We start from the raw sequence: 18,159 nt of genomic DNA on the forward strand, positions 1-18,159 counted from the left end.
GAGTTCGATTCCCAGCAACCACATGATGGCTCACAACCATCTATAGTGAGATCTGATGCCCACTTCTGGCCTAAAGTTGATAGAGCACTCATACATAAAATAAAATAATCTGTAAAAAAAAAACAAACCACAGAAGGCAATAAGAAAATTATCTATTCATATGGAATAAAGATAAAATTTATCTTTTTTTACAAGAATATTAAAACCCTTCAACAACATGTTTACCTACCTTTATCTGATTTCTCTTTATTTATTTTTTTATATACATGAATGTTTTGCTTGTGCACTACTTGTGTGCCAAAATAAGGTTTCAGATTACCTGGGACTGTAGTTACATATGATTGTGAGCCACCATGTGGGTGCTGGGGATAGAACTCAGGTCCTCTGGGAGAACAACAAGTGCTCTTAACTGCTGAGTCATCTCTCCAGCCCATGACTTCCAACTCTTAATGAGTATAATAGGAATGGTATACAATTATAAAGATGAATATTAGAAATATCTTACCATATACTCCTTTGTCTAAAAGTAGTAAAAATTCATCCACGGCATTGCACATCTCATATTCAGTAAGATCCAACAATGAAACAACTTTGAAATCTAGTTGCCTTAATAAGTTGGTCAATTCATACACATCTACCAAAGGAGCTTTAAGTTTGGGGTGCTCCCAGTAATTCATATTTCCTATCAAAAGAGCAACCTTGTCCTTTGCTGTAAGAAAAAAAAAGGGGTGAGTGGGAGGGAAATAAAAGAGGGTATAAATATTAAAATTTATAGAAGTATTAAAATGAAAACTTTGCTTTAAGATTACTTATGACATTAAATTTCATTTTAGAGATATTACTTTACATAAGAGACTAAGAACACAACAGCCTGAAACATCAAAAAATTAAGACTAAATATGTATTCTTTGGGAATCAAAGACTATTTATTAGTTATATATGAAATATATACCGAAGTGTGCTTTCATTGAATTGGGAAGTAAAACAAAGCAAACACCTAAAGAGGGGTATGAAGAATTTACAGAGCTAGGAGAAGAGAGACCAAAGAGAGAAAAGAAGGAACTTCACAAGGACCACATTTGTTCTATAGTAGTTGTGTTGATGGACTATCTCCTCCTACCTCTAAATTAAAAAAAATTATCATCATCATCATCATTATTATAGGATTTATGAATGCGGACACACATGTGCAATGGTGTGTGTGCAGTTCAGAGGGCAACTTCATCTTGCCTGTTCTCCTTCTTAACTTTTTAAGACAGTTCCTGTTTGCCTGGGATAAGGCTACTTGAAGAACTTTTTGAATTTAATTTTTTTAACTTGGCTCAGACAGAAAGAGGTGTTTTGGGGTGGGGGCATGCAAATGATATGTACTTATGCCTTAAAAAAATATCAGTCTAATCAGGGATGTGGCCTGGCCTGAACAGTTATAAACAGTTAGGCAAAGCTTAGTGCTCAAGGGACTTCAACACTGCATCTTTCTTGATGGTCTTGGGTGACAATGGTGGCAAAGCGTCAAGAGACCTACACACTGCCAGCTGCATAAAATGAGAGCACAGAGAATTACAGAAAACACACAATACTTCATAGTAAAATTAAAAACTACACTATTGGTTTATATATTAACTACATAATGCTTTTCATTATTAAATTTTATTTTAAAACTACAAATTTCATCATTATTGTAGAGTATATGACTTCTACACATGAAAAAAACATGGTCTGTTAGCAGCAGCCTCATATGCCTTGGGATTTATTTATTTCTTCAATGCACTGGGACAATTGAAAAACTGACATAAAGGGTCTAATGATGCACGTCTCAAGACACATCTCTATCATTCAGTAATAGGTAATCGGTAAAGAATGATTTACAGAATACATGAGTCCAAGAATGTAGGAGTGTGAAAATACCAATAATTGCCCAAAGCTCCTGTAAAACTTTTTTTGTCAATGATAATTCTTAGATTATATAACTTCTTAAAGTTTCCTGATAAAGATGGTGGGTCTTACCTTGACCAGTCTACTTGTGAAGCAGTTCCTAGTTGGCAGGAGAGCTGAAGTGGACTTAGAATAGAGAAGTAGAGATGGGCTGAGACAAGATGACAAGGACTCATTCTAGGAAATGGTTGTGGCAAAGAAACCAGATAGAGAAAGGAATAGTAAAATTTGAATTAAAGGAGATGAGAGGAATAAAGGAAACTTTAAAATAGCAAGTACATAAGCAAGTTATCATGGGGTTTAGATGATAAATTCAACAAATTTATTATGAAATCATTTACTGTAAGAGCCGCCCACAAGTTCTTCAACACAAACCATCTACTGGAAAAAGGACACATGGGGCTCAGAGTACAGCTCAGTGGTTGAGTGCATGCTTACCATGTGTGAGGTCCTGGGTTCAAAAAATAAAATTCTATTTGATTATATAAAGAACAATAAAATCACTTTAGAAATATCCTTACTAGAGGATCCTAGACATTTTCCAGAACTTAAAGTAGTACACACTCTTCAGCTTTAGCTGTCTTAGAACTCACTCTGTAGACCAGGCTGGTCCTGAACTCACAAGAGATCTTCCTGCCTCTGCCTCGCAAGTGTTGGGATTAAAGATATGCACCTCTACACCTGGCTAAGCTTTCATCCAAAAAAATGAGGAGATAGTCTGCATCTCAGGAGTATGTTACACATTTCATAAAGCAAAATAAGTAATCATGCTGAACTTTTCAATATCTGCTTAGTTACATTTGAGCTTGTCATTTGTGTGTAATTATTACATGTGCTTCTCACTACAGAATACAGTAGTTATGGCTTTGTTTGGATTACTATTATAGTTGGTCTTTCTTACCAAGAGAGAGCTGGGGGTAAGGCGATTCTAAGGAAAGAACTTTATATTTGTAGCCTTGGTCACCAACAGACTATGTTTTTTTTTATTTTTTTTTTTTATTTTTTTTTTTTTTTGAGACAGGGTTTCTCTGTAGCTTTTTGATTCCTGTCCTGGAACTAGCTCTTGTAGACCGGCTGGCCTCGAACTCACAGAGATCCCCCTGCTTCTGCCTCCCGAGTGCTGGGATTAAAGGCGTGAGCCACCACTGCCCAGCACCAACAGACTATTAACTACATAAGAAACTCTAAGAACCATCTGTAAAACCCACAGAACCAGGAGATAAAATGAACTGAACTATGTGAAGTTTTACTATTATAAATGAAATGTAGAAGTTTCTTTTTAAAGAGAGTAATTAGTAGCCCTGTGTCTTCTTCAATATCAAGGCTAGCCTGAACTATGTTAAGATACTGTCTCAAAAAACAAAAAAGGAGTTCAAAATTCTGATAAAAGCAATTAGACATTATTTTAATCAGATAGCCATAGATCAATATGTTAATGATTTCTACTCAGTAGTTAGTCTACTGAGCCTTTATGAATGGCTTTCCTGGATCTTCCTCCTTGTGTCCTCTTCCCCAAAGCACACCTAAATGTCATTACCCATTAAATCTTCTTATCTTACACCCTTCTCTTCCAATTGTGGAAGGTGGGAAAGCAAACTTCAAGACTCATTGCCACCTACACGGTATTTTCCTAATTTCCACCTCACCAGAGAACAGCAAGAACTGCTTCTTCCTCTATGGAGCATGCCCATTTCTTTCTGTTTATGTGTTGCCAGAAACAGAAATTACTCCTTAGAAACTGACTTGAAACCAAAAACAAAAGCTGTAATCTTTTTAAAGGTTCTTCCATAATTTCTTTTACCAAAAATAAAAATCTGCTCCAATGTCCTTCAATCAATCAAGGTAAATAACATAAATTCCTTCGTGATAATCAAAAATTGGAGTTAAATACTGTACTTATATTTGATCATGTACATTAAACTCAACTCACCCAAAGGCTGATCAGTTGTTTCTTCTTTGTTATCTGTACAAAGATAAAAGAGCAAACAGATGCTGTTATTCATGGTATATCTTCAGAGCTAATGAGATAAAAGCAATGAATGCAGACAGCAGGATATCATTTAAATATAATAAATATATTAGAGTAGATGTCACAGAGGCTAGAAAATGGAGGGGAGACAGAGTAAACAAGAGGGCACAAAAACAGGAAGGGAAGTGGATTTAATGTTATATGGCATAATAGGGCAACTATATCTCTAACAATTAAGAATTGAAGAATAATTAAAAGGGAAGCTCTTGAAGGCTCTCGGCACACAGATTCATAATATTTAAGCAGACAGAAAGGCTAATTACTGGACTGGATCATTCTACACTGTCTATATGTATTAGGCCACAATACGGTACTTCATAATAATTATGAGTAATAATTTAATCTTTTTTTTTTGTTTGTTTGTTTTTTCGAGACAGGGTTTCTCTAGCTTTGGAGCCTGTCCTGGAACTCCCTTTGTAGACCAGGCTGGCCTCGAACTCACAGAGATCCGCCTGCCTCTGCCTCCCGAGTGCTGGGATTAAAGGCGTGCGCCACCACCGCCCGGCATGAGTAATAATTTAAAAGAAAAATACAGAATATTGTTATGAATAACTAATTTATAATTAAAACATTTTTTGACAAAATATATGAGCTTATCACTATCATACATAGAATGAAATCATATTCATTCTCCAGTACCACTAGGAAGTGACACAGGGAAAGATGAAGTTCAGTTCTCTGTGAGCCCACTATTTGGGGGAATGGGAGTTTCCTTGTACATTTAATAATATTGATGCTATGGGAGCCCACTACAAGCTTTACCACACATTTGTTGTCTTTAAACTCAAGGTTTGGTTTTTTTGAATCTTGGAAAATAAGGAAAAGCAGGCCTGGAAAATGTTAAAAACTTAGTGATGGGTATATGCTAAAGTTTTCATGAAGTAATTTCACAACTTTTTAAAAGGGTAAGATATAGCAGATATTTTAGGGAAAGGGGTTCTATCAACACCAAGAAAAATGATTACTAGGATGTTTTCAATCAGTCTTCAGTTTGGGACACTTGAAGCAATTCTTTCTGAGCTTCACGTGAATTTGAAGTTACTACAGCAAAAATGATCTATTGGTCATGGCAGCTTTATTTTGCTAATGTGATTACATATGGTCAGTAGAATCCAGATAGAACTTAATAACCTCATGCCTTCTTACTGCATTTCTGTGTGATTTGATTAAATCTATTCATGGACTCTATTTCTGTCTTTCAAAATGCCCACAGCTTATACTGACATCCTCTTTCCTTGTATGATCCTCATTACTGAAATGTCCTTGTCCCTGGTGATAGCTTTCTCTTTAGCTTATTCAGAAATCTGTTCTGATCAAAACTTGACTAGAAACTGTCACTGTTAATCTCTTAATAGTTATAGACAATTTATCAGTTTACTGCCAACTCTCTCCACTAACTGCCTTTCATCAGGGGAAGGCACCTGCTCAACCACTCCAGGGATGTTCTGTGTCTGACAGTTTGGAATGTCAAGTGTCACTCTATCAATGTGCATCCGGTCTCCCACATTAAAAGCAATGTACTTCTTTCTATAAGGAGCGACATAAAAGGATTTAAAAAAAAAAGAATCAAAGCTGGATGGTGTAGTCAGCACTTGGCAGCGCATACACAAGACTCTGCGTTTGATCCTCAGTAACACACAACAACAAAATTGTTCATCTTTTTTTTTTTTACATATTTGCTTATTTTGTGGGGGGGACCATGGTGCATGTGGTGGTCAGAGGAAAACATGAAAGAATTGGTTTTCTTCTCCCACATGTGGGCTCTAAGGGTCAAACATAGGTAATCAAGTATGGCCATAGGTAATCTTCCTCATTCACCTATACTGTCAGTTCAAGCATTGATATTTTATTGTTACCCAAAATACTTTTTCAACCCTTATGGTCTTATATTCAATAATATTTTTGTACTTTATTGCTTTAAATTGAACTTCATGTAAGTAGTAGTAGCCTAAGAATGCAGGCAAGAATGTCTATTATACCTTTACTGTATCAAATTTACCAAATTAAAACAAAACTTTGTAATACTTACCAGGACGCCCAAAATTATTTAATTCATCTATGAATAGAGTAAGAGAAAACAGATTAATTTTATATAATATAACAGCCAACATCACAGATAATAGAATGAAGAGAAGCAGTTTATGAACTGTTAGATCATGTTACAGTGCTTTATTAGTTTAGAACTTTTCAAAGTTAAATAAAGTTAAATAAAGAAGCTATAAAATAGGGAATAGGTAAGAATACTGCTGTTAAACCACGCAGGACTTCAAAACTGCTCCACTTTCCCTAAATTACAGAAAAAAACTAAATAATTAAACTCATTTAAATTTGTTCAAGTTTTAGATAATTTTTTCATAAATTATTTTTCAAGATAAAAACAAACAAAACCTTTAACTTTAAAATACCAGGAAACTGGATGAATTATTGTGGGCTATTGCTGAGGAGGGTTCCTGTATATGCTAAACCTAGTTTCTCTATTATTAACATCCTATGTTAGTACACTACATGAATCACAACTAATGAACCATTTATGTTTTCCCCCAAGACCTATTTAAGATACCAGAAGCATTTACTGTGTATTCTTAAAACACTCTCGGTTATGACAGTTGCTCAGACATTCCTTGTTTTTAATGACAAGACATTCCTTTTTTTAAATGGCCATTTCAGTTTTGAGCAGCAGAATGTTCTCCAATTGGAATTTGTGTGTGTGTGTGTGTGTGTGTGTTTTTTTTTTTTTTTTAAGTACTTTTGGGGGAAGCAGAACAGCTTCAGAATTAACTTGCATCCTCCATACACCTTTCATACAGAATAGATAAATAATCTGATCACAAGTCTATGACATAGAGTCATCATTGGTTTTTCACTTATTAAACTTTGTGAAGACAAAAATGAACATGAAATAAGTTGCAAGTAATACAGGATTCATAAAGTATTATATGGGAATATATTATTTGGTTTATTTGTTTGAGATGATGTCTTGGTACATAGCCCAGGTTATCCTTAAATCTAAAATCTTCCCACCTTAGTATTCCCTGTCCTGGGATCACAGTCACATCACTATGCTAAGGCTGGTATTTTCATACTACATAAGCTTACAGGGAGTGGTATCAACTTGTTCACACAATATGTACAATTTTTGCTGTTTTTCATCTAACTACATAGACTAGTTTCTACATAGGTAGGTTAGTACTTTACCTCTTTTCAGTAAGGATGTTTCATACAACTGTAATATAGTTGGATGTTTCTGTCATATTCTGCCTTCCATCTTTGGTGCTTTTCTTTTGGCCCCCTAAACAACTGTTTAAAATTTGCATGGTCTCACTACCCTAAACCACAGGTGAGCCTCACCTCTTCAACTACACCCCTTGTTCTAATAATATTCTTACAAAATATACAAAATGGAATAGGAGTCACCCATCATGTACTCTACATTAAAATAAGATGTAAGTGGAGGATACCGTTCATAAACAATCTATCAACTATGAAATGTGTTAGTTTTGTAGGAGCATTTAGAAAAAGAGTTGGAACTGATGTTTTCCATCTGAAGATTTTAGAGCAACTCTAGCTACATTGTTATCTCTGTGTTCTAAATAGTTATTTGAAAATTATTAATTGATTGATCTCATCACTGAAAAAACAGCAGAGTGAGCTGTACAATTACAGAAATAACAGGGCAGGGTAACAATCACATGCTCACTCTGAAGCCAAACAGCAGGTGCTCTTTTATATTTATTTTTAAAGGTCTCCTATATGTTAGGAAGAGTAAAGAAACAAACATACATGCAATTAGGCAAAAAGTGTAAGAGATAAGAAAAGTTTGGTTAAGATTTCTCTACATGGCTTCCCTTCTGTAAGATTAACAGATGTGAGATTGGAACTTCTTGATAGGAGAAATCTGATTCAAAACTCTGCATTAGGACCAAAACAGTAATAGAGATGAATGACAGGAAAACCAGGAAATGTATGATTGACTATTACTATCTTACTTTTCCCAAGTAGAAACTAAGAAAGATTATGTAATAGTTCAAAGCAGCAATTGAAAAAATACTTAGCTATCCACAAACCTAATTTTGCAAATTAATGTGATAGTACACTAAGAGAGGTAATCTAAGTTTTAATATTGACTTATAATAATTTAAGTACAATGTTTTAGTTAACTGAAACAAGTTAGAAGTTTATACTACAATGGATTTTCAGTTCTCTTTCCATAGTGAAAGTGGCATATATATTGATCTAAAAAATCAGTTTTGAAAATCCTTATCAATATTATTTTTGGTATTTAATGTTTGAGAAAAATGTATCAAATGATCTATTCATCCTGAAATTTTTATAGAAACTATACTTGCCTTTAAAGGGCATCTTAACAAAAATAAATAACTAAAATAATCCAAACAAATATTGATGGTAATATTTTAAATACATTTTAAGATTAAAAATTAACATTGAATTGCAAATATTCACTATTTCTAACACTATGGAGGAGCTCCAGGCCTTATGTGCAATAGGAAGTCAGCTGAAGATTACTTTAGAAGTGTCTGTTCAATAGTGTTGAAGAAAATTTACACAACTTTAAGGAATAAGACACAGTATCCTTCAATCAAAATGGCTTATTAGAGCCAGTATTTTTTCCATTACTGCACTCAGTAAGCTAGGACATTGCACCTCTTCCCAGAGTAACCAGCATGCAGGAGACCAAAGGATTATACTACCTTCGGTGCACTCCACTGCCTCATCTGTTCTTCCTTATGTTAGAGAAAACAAATTTGAATATATTGTAACTCATAATCTTAGGAAGAGTAGTCACTAAGTAAACATAGATAAACATCACAGAATCGTTGTCAAAGCAACACATGCAACAATATTTCCTACTATTGAAAACATCACTATAAATGCATTCAATATAATTTATAATAGTGAATACTGACCAATAATTATTTTTATGTGTCTCTGACATTTTATTTTTCATTTATAATTTTTCACCAAATCAATCTTTTACTAATTCACAACTACAAGGAATACATTTTGACACAAATATTTAAGATAAACTGTAATACTAAAAATAAGTAAAATTAGCTAAACAAAATAATTTTTCAGTTTTTTATTTTGCTCTTTGTATATAACTTGGGAGAATTAACTTAGTATGAAGTCTCTAGAATTTATGTGTAAACAAATTAACTCCTTATATGTGATATGTTATTAAATGGAATGGGACAAAAAGTAGTAAGAGTTTCTATTGTTTAAGCACTCCAGTGTACACAGCTTATATTATGTATGCTGTGACAGAACTCCAATAATGCTTACCTATGATGATTTCTACCTTCTTACTATCTTGACTGTCGTGATCATTGTAGACATGGCACCAGTAGGTTCCTTCATGTTCTAGATCCACATATGGAACCTGTATCAATATCAGAACACATATTTCCCTTCAACTTTAACTTAAAAATTGCTTAAAATAAGTCATTTATATTTATAAAATTTCCCAGATGCAGATTTTAAAAAATTTATACATCCTTAGATTATCTTCATTCATTAAGCTAAGTAATAGCAAGCAAATTATAAAATGATTCTAACAGTGCAAAGTTTGGTGCAGTAATATTTGACATCTTATTCCAAAGTTTGGTTTGAAATCTAGTCCTGTTGCAAATACAAGAAACTAATTAATACTGAAACAAAGCACTTGAACTAAAAGTACTGAAAACATTCCAAAGAGCATGAGTTTAAGTGGTCCCTTTACACCTTAATTGTATCATTTATTTTATAGATTAATCCAACCCTCCCACTCCCTAAAAATCAACTGCCTACCACGTAATGCTTTTTTGTTTCATGTGTTAATGGTGATTCATTTTTAAACCACTGGTAGTGAGGCATAGGGCTTCCAATAGCAACACACTGTAAAACCAATGTGCTGCCTGGCATCAGCTTTTGGGACCTTGGTTCAACACAGATTTGCAACTTGGATTCTGAGACACCATCCACACTTCCTTAAATTAAAAGAAAAAAAAAAAACTCTGGGTTAAACATAAAACCAAAAATTTCCTACAATTTAAACAAAGATATATCTAAGTCTATCCTTTAGCTTTTATAATCATTAAAACCATACTTAAAGTATATTTTCATCAAAGTCCATAAATGCTAACAGATGTTCTGAAGAGAAAAGAATACTTGGTGAACAAAGACAGTTTAGGAATTCTGGGCAACAGGCGGGGATACTCAAGAGAGGAGAAGTGAGGGGAAACTAAGCTTGGATTGCAGCTGCCACATGTAAAGGTTCAAGTTCAGCATCAGGCACAAGAATGAGAAGGGGCCATGTCATCTTAAGGGACTGACACAGAAAATGACAATCAAACCATGTGGCGTTAACTCTTAACGACTCAGGCGTGACAGTTATACTCTGAAGCTATTTTTAAATAAACATTTAAATAAAATAAAGTGATCCACTAACCAATATGCAACTTCACTTATCACGTACCCTGGAAGCTTTCTGTTACTTCTGTCACATCACAGACATCTAGCTGTGACCACTCGCTAAATTCAAAGGTGGAACTGTTGTTAACTCGGCAGACATAAAAGCCTGCATCTTTTACATGCACTGCGTTAAAAATAAGTTCTGATGAATTTCCATATGGGATCTGCAAAAGAAAGAGCAAGCGAGCATAAGTGAAGGATTCATCAAAAATTCAGCTTATAATACACGCTGTGTAAAATCTGATTTCATTACAGACCTTTGAAAAGTATGTTTCTTTTTTTTTCAAGTTCTAAAATGTGCTAGTTAAAGGAGTAAAAAGTATGATTTTGAGGACTGGAATATTAGAAATACAGTCCTTAACAAATCCATTCAACAGTGAGGTTAGTTATCCCTCAGATCTTACAGGAGCTCACTGAACCTATCTGTTCAGTCATTAGTACACTTATTTATACAACTGTCATATATATATATATATACACATACATATATATATATGTCATATATATCAGTAAACACCACAGTGGCATGAAGGGAACAAATTGGCTATTATTTTCATTTCTGGACAAATATCTATGAATGTGTGCATAAACTATTTTACCTTGGGACTTCACTCTCTTGTCTATGAAACACTATGAGACAGGCTGCTTAACAAAACCATATCCAGCTATTTTTCAAGGTTTTGGCTTCATGGAAGCATGGATGTGAAAGGAAGAAATGGCCATCACATGTTTTTTTCACTTTGGTCAGAACCTGAAGCAATAGTTAGTGTTCTCTTCATGCTACTCTGAGATCAGAATAAATAAATCTATCACAAATTCTCTCAGTTTTATGGTCATAAAGAAGACTTTCACAACTCTATGAAGAAATACGAAACCCTTGTTCTTCTAGAGTCATTTTTTGAGTATGTCATTTTTTGAGCATGTCTGTTTGTTTTGAGACAGGGTCTTATAATGTAGCTCTGGCACCCTTGAGCTCATAAAGATCCATCTGCCTTTCTGCCCAACTACTAGAATTAAAGGTGTGGGCCAACCATCTAGAAATTCTTGTCTTTTATGAAGAAACACACTTGATTTTCTCATAGTTTCTCATAAGTTAGACATATAAACATCTAACTTCACCAACTGAAAAACTGCTTAATTTGTAGGTTTCTCCATGCATATAAATAGTTTTTCAAAATATTTTACACTTATTTATTGTATGTATGTGCACACATGTGCATGTATCACAAGTCATGTTATGATGGCCAGAGGACAACTTTTGGGAATTATTCTCTTTTTTATCACGTGAGTCCTAGAGATAAACTCAGATCATCAGTCTTGTCAGCAAGAGTCTTTTCCCAATGAGCCATCTTGTAGACCCATGTTTCTCTACTGCTAATCTATCTATCTATCTATCTATCTATCTATCTATCTATCTATCTATCTATCTATCTATCTCCACCCACCCACCCACCCACTCATCCATCTATCTACCGAGACAAGGTTTCTCTACATACTCCGGCTATCCTGGAATTCACTATGTAGACCAGGGTAGTCTCAAACTCAGAGCTCCACCTGCCTTTGCCTCTGGAGACCTGAGATTAAAGGCATGCACCATTCATAATTTTTTTTTATTTTTTTAAATTTGAAGATACATTTTTATTTCATTATATATGTGCTTGCCTTTATTTGTATATGTGCACTATAAGCACACAGTGCCTGCAGAGGCCAGAAGAGGCTATCAGCTCTCCTGGAACTGAGTTATGGACAATAGTAACCTGTCAAATTAGTGCTAGAAATCATACCTGGTTCTTTGGGAAGGACAGCAAGTGCTCTTAACTGCCGAGTCACTTCCAGTCCCTACTAATCCATCTTATTTGCTATTTGCAAGACCCAAGCACAGAGTCTCAGAGGGAAAAGTTTTTCTTTCTCAATGATCTCATCTTCTCTAAAATTGTTCCTGTATTTTTTCTTTGCTTCTGCATGTGCTTTTTCCCTTTATCAAATCATTTTCAAAAACATACTCTAAGTCCTTTGTATCATAATCAGCCAACACACATTCTTTCGTTTACAGCTTCTTTTTGGCAGCACTGAAGAAGCTGGTCACCCCTATCTTCTTGAAAGACTTTGCTTTTTTTTTACTCTTCTAACTCTCGTGACTGGTCCATATTTTAATTTCATTCATTATAGACTTTCATTATTGTCTGTCAGGATATCCGAACCGCCCATGTGATTCCCTTGCACATATAACAGGCATGGTCTGAAGTCACACTTTTATTTTCCCTCCTAGACAAAGACCTCACCAGTCTTCTCAAAAACAAACAACCCCCCAAAACAAACAAACAAAACTTACAGAGTAATCATGGCAGCTCTCCGTAAGGTTTTTTTTTTTTGTTTGTTTGTTTTGTTTTGTTTTGCTTCCTCTTGTTCCATACTGATCTATCGGTCTGGTTAAGCATACCCTCAGAACACATGCTAAAGCGTGCCCTGGGATCTCACTGTCATGAATTCACCAAGACCACACTATAGCTTTTTCTCAGCAGCACAGACAATAGATACCTCGTTGTCTTGCTGTTCTCTGCCTTCTTCAAGCAGAGAGCTTGTATGTACAAAGGCCATCAATCCTCTGTTTAAAGACTGTTGGTTCCTCACATCCTGTGACCATGCTGCTTATGTTCCTCCTAGCTCTGACCTCATAAAGAGACCGCCATCTCTCTCTCCCCTAGATGTAGATTCTTTGGGGGAAAGAGACATTATGTGTCACTGTTCCATTTTATCATGGCTTGGCACAAAACAGGTGCCCACAAAAATCTCCTAAAACAGTCCAACTCCATTACAGCTCTTTAAATTCAAGATGTATTCTATATTCCCTATATTTCTAACTTCTTTCAGTCATGATGTATTTTATAATTATAAACATGTAGTTTTTCCCTATTTCTTCAAAAAATTCATTAAAATAAAAATAACTAGAAAAGATATGATAAATACTTTTAGTTACCATCTCTCAGTGGCTAGATACATGTAGAATCTCCCAACCTTGGTGACAAGAATTCACACAACCAGTAATGGTAACTAGGGGCCAACACAGACCTAACCTAGCACTAAATGTCTATGTAATCATTTTACTATACCCTATAACTGCTCTCTCTTATTTTTATGTAGGGAAAAAATGTACAAAACCATATTTTTTCTATAAAATAACATAATCTGTTGCAAACAACTATTAGAACTGTTGGGCCTCCTGGATCTCACTTCTTAGCATTCTGAGGTAGGCCCCACTCTGTCCCAGCCCATATGCTGCAGGGCTCCTCAAGAAGTCCTGTGCTGCTAGGCTTCCCAGTTCTCTGAGTTGCCATTAGTCTGACATCACACCCAACTCCTCCAGAATCTGACTTCTCTTCACTGCCAGGCTGCCTGACTACTCTAGGATCTCATGTCTTTGTGCCTCTAGCTAGGCCCATTCCTTCCCTCACACAGGCCATCCTGCTCCTCTGAGAACATGTTTCCTTGTACCATTAGGTAGACCCTTTTCCTACAGCCTTCAATTTAACCCTCTTACAATTTACAATAGCCTCTCCTAAACACTGTATAAACCTCCACTGCAAGAAGAAACGTGTCTTGAAAAGAAAACTCAATCAACAAACTATTTCAGATGCACAAGTTCCAGGGCAGAAACAAAAGTAACATACATACAAAAATCATGACAATATGTCACCTCTTAAAGTTACTAATCCTGTAAGAATGACCTGGAAGAACTACCAGATGTAGAATTCAAAAGATTATAATTATGTTCAAACAAGTAGAATTCAAAAGATTTTAATTATGTTCAAACAACTCAGAGAAGATATAAAAATATTTCAGAAGAATAAAAGCAAAAAGCTGAGGGAAATAAGGAAGTCAAGGTAGACTTGCTGAAGAAAACCCAAACTGAAATCATGCTGAAAATAAAAAATAAATAACCCAAATAAAAACCTCAGCAGAAAGCTTAAGTAATATAATGGATCGTGTGGACAACAGTGTCAGAGATGGAAAACTTGTATTGCTCAGTAAAGGTGAATAATAATTTTTTTTTTTTAAAAAGTATGGAATACTGGAGAACTTTAAGAAGACACAGCCTTAGAGATATGAGCACTGAGAAAGGAAAATGCCACACCAAAGACATGGAGATTATTTTCAATAAAATAAAAGAAAAAAAAAGTTTCCAAACCTAAAGAAAGAACTGCACATTCAGGCACAAAAGGCCTATAAAATACCAAACAGAGATGACCAGGGAAGAAAATCCCCATGACATAATTATAGTTAAAATACTAAAAGCAGAGAATAAAGAAAGATTATTAAAAGCTGAAAGACAGAAGGGTCAGTCACTTATCAAGGCAGGCCCATCAGAATAACACCTAGGATTGTTCAATAAAAACTTTTATGGCCAAAAGTACCTGGAAAAATGTATTCGAAGTGCTAAAAGACCTTGATTGCCGACCCAGACTATTATACCCAACACAACTATTGATTAAAATTACAAAAGATAAAATTTTTTACAATAAAAACAAGATAAAAGGAATTTATGACCATCAAGCCAGTTCTACAGAGGGTACCAGAAGGAATACTTTGGATTTAAGAGAAGGATAAACAAAGTCAAGGGGCCACAGGGAATAATCACTACCAAGAAAGCACAAAGAGGGCTAAGAGATGGGGAAATTGAGGGGTGGTGGAAGGCCTAACCAAAATGAATGATGCATGAAAAAGCTATATAGAAACCCATGATCTTCCAATCTCCCCTACAGGCAACATAGCGTTTTTCCATGTTTACATTTAATAACATTACGCCTTCTGGGAGTGGCTTTACCCACCCACATTAGTGAAATAGTCAGGTTTTGATGGCTCACACTCTAATCCCAGCACTCAGGAAGCAAGGCAGCAGTATACCACAAATTCAAGACCAGTCTGGGTTCCACAGTGAGTTCCAAGGTAGCTTGTACTACAGAATAAGATCTTGCCTCCAACCAACTAAACAATAAACCTAAGTAGAATTAAAAGACATTTTAAAATTACCTCCTTATTCATTTTGAACCATTGATATTGTACAAAGGGATGTCCAGTTGCCCGGCAACACAGTTTTACAAACTGTCCAGCCAAAACTGCCTTTGATTCTGGGTTTACAGTGATCTTTAATCCTAAAACAAACAAACAAAAAAAAGTAAAGTCACAAACAAGATTTTCCTTGCTTATATACACAAAACAACAAAGAAATATTCATCTTTATCATAAACCATATATTTACTTCTCCTCTATCAGTATGTATTTTTTAGCTGAAAACTTTGTAAAAACACAAGAAAAAAATCTGCAAAAGACTTTGATATACTCTTTCTCCATGGTTAGGAAGGGAAATTAATTGCCACATTTCTCCAATTAGGAATACTTTCCTCCCAAACTCTAACATTTCTGAGATCAGGATGCACCTTTTAAGACACCTGCTAGACAGACATTATAGTGCAGTTCTCAATGCCAGCTCAATACTTGGTCGTAAATGTTCATATGGTCAGCACTTTAAGTAAGTAGTATGTGAGTTTTTTCTGAGAAGTTGAGCTGGTGCATAACTAGAAGCATCACCCCTACTGACTAGTGTTCATAGCACTGGAAAGAACTCTGAATATAGCAAAGAAGAAAGAAAATCTTCAACATCTCCCAGCTGTAAATGGTGCAATGTACACCAATGATCTGCCTGCAAGATATAATGGTGCAATAGTGGCACAAATGCCATTGGAGTAACCAACCAATTTTGATTGGCTTTAAGGCCTACTCCATGAGATGGGACCTGTAGCTGTCGCAGCTAAAATGACAAAGAATCCGAGACCAGCTAAGTCATGGGGAAACCTACTACTATTATTCTACAAAACAAATCGCAATAAAATAGCTCCTAATGACATATTGCTATACCCAGAATATTGCTCAACCCTCATCACAGAAGCTTCTTCTTGCAGTAGATAGAAATTAACACAGAAACCTAAAAGTGGGCAATGTGCAAAGTGAGAGACTTTGAAACACGTAGTCTTAAATGAGATAATTTCACAAAGCTTTCCCCTGAAGGTTCAGGGTTCTATGCAAAAGGAGGTGGAAAGACTATAAGAGCCAGGATAGCTCCAAGGAAGCAGTGTCTTTCAAATACAGAAGTGCTGTGCACATATGAACTCAAAGACACTGTGACAGCATACGTAAGACCTGCACAAATTCAAACCATCTAAAATTCCAGCACATAGCAGAAAGGGAAGTAGGCATAGAGCACCACCCTTAACCAAGAAGCTATTTGTAATTGATGCCTCTGGCAAAGAGAAAATCCGTTTTTTCAATGGAGTGTACTATATACATACTGGGCATATCAACTACACTCTAGGGTAGGCCCCATATCCAGAAGTAGTTGGTCAGGTTTGTGTGTATGTGTGTGTTTGGCATTTTGTTTCATTTTTTGTCTTATTTGTTGTTTGTTTTGAGTTTTGCTTTTTGTCTTGTGGTTTACTGTTGCAGATAAAGAAAACATGGAGTTTCATGGATAGGGAGGTAAGTAGGATCTGAGAGGAGTTGGAGGAGGAAAAATATAATCAAAATATATTGTGTAAAATTTCTTAAAAATCTGTTTAGATTATTATTTTTATGTGTATATAAACATGCATGTGAATATGGAGATTGTACATATGTGTTTGCAGGAGTATGCACCTGTGATGAATACCAGGTACATCAAAACGAAAAGCAGTTTCACAAATAATTCAAGAAGACCAGATCTAGAGTAAAGTAGTCAACCCATGTGCTGTGGAAAAGCCCAATGAGAGAGCTAGCAGAAGGGGACACCTCACTCCTTTAGAAACTGTTATTAGAGCCGGGTGGTGGTGGCGCACGCCTTTAATCCCAGCACTCGGAGGCAGAGGCAGGAGGATCTCTGTGAGTTCAAGGCCAGCCTGGTCTACAGAGCTAGTTCCAGGACAGGCTCCAAAGCTACAGAGAAATCCTGTCTCAAAAAACAACAACAACAATAATAACAACAACAAAAAAGAGAGAAACTGTTATTAGGTGTAAGAATTTAAGAGTACAAGTTTCAGGATGAACTTGTATTTATCTTCAACTTCATGTTAGTGCCACTGGAACTGACCCCTGCTCTGCTTAGCTACTTTTAGCTTTTAGAATAAATAATCTCAAAAGACAGGGACCTCTGTGGTACAGTTATCTATCTCTTAGGAGCTATCTCTAACTACAGTTCCATAACAATTGAATGGGATATGGCAAAATCAGACTAAAGTTCTTCCTTGAATCAAAATGCATCTAGTTTCGCCGGGCGGTGGTGGTGCACGCCTTTAATCCCAGTACTCGGGAGGCAGAGGCAGGCGGATCTCTGTGAGTTCGAGGCCAGCCTGGTCTACAAGAGCTAGTTCCAGGACAGGAACCCAAAACAAAACAAAACAAAACAAAACAAAACAAAAAAAACAAAAAATACTACGGAGAAACCCTGTCTCGAAAAATCCAAAAAAACAAAAAATGCAGCTAGTTTCTCCTTTTTGCATTTGGACCTTAAAGGTCTGGTAAGATGCCATAGCATCCTCTAAGATCATCTTACCCTAATCATACCTCTCTGCAAGGACTGCCAGAGAAAAACATGGCTTTCTCTGGAAAAGGAACTAAAGTTTTTTTGTAAAATGGTATTAAGTACAAAACAGAGAAAATACTAGCACACTCTACATCTTCAGTAAGATTTAAGAATGTAA

General features: G+C 35.6%; 1 protein-coding gene across 2 annotated transcripts in view; it reads right to left on the bottom strand.

Moving 5' to 3' along the window:
- Window positions 1-18,159, bottom strand: part of Malt1 (MALT1 paracaspase) — a 45,927-nt gene that overhangs the window by 18,883 nt on the left and 8,885 nt on the right. The window contains exons 3-10 of one of the 2 annotated variants that reach the window (XM_057788687.1): window positions 15,461-15,582; window positions 10,437-10,596; window positions 9,770-9,948; window positions 9,266-9,362; window positions 8,674-8,706; window positions 5,994-6,020; window positions 3,866-3,898; window positions 506-709 (exon numbers count right to left, since the gene is read on the bottom strand). In XM_057788687.1, coding sequence (XP_057644670.1) covers window positions 506-709; window positions 3,866-3,898; window positions 5,994-6,020; window positions 8,674-8,706; window positions 9,266-9,362; window positions 9,770-9,948; window positions 10,437-10,596; window positions 15,461-15,582 — 855 coding nt within the window. The remainder of the gene's footprint in view (window positions 1-505; window positions 710-3,865; window positions 3,899-5,993; window positions 6,021-8,673; window positions 8,707-9,265; window positions 9,363-9,769; window positions 9,949-10,436; window positions 10,597-15,460; window positions 15,583-18,159) is intronic. The other variant, XM_057788689.1, reaches the window with a different exon arrangement.

Source organism: Chionomys nivalis, chromosome 14 (genome assembly GCF_950005125.1).
Source record: "Chionomys nivalis chromosome 14, mChiNiv1.1, whole genome shotgun sequence".
Lineage (NCBI taxonomy): Eukaryota > Metazoa > Chordata > Mammalia > Rodentia > Cricetidae > Chionomys > Chionomys nivalis.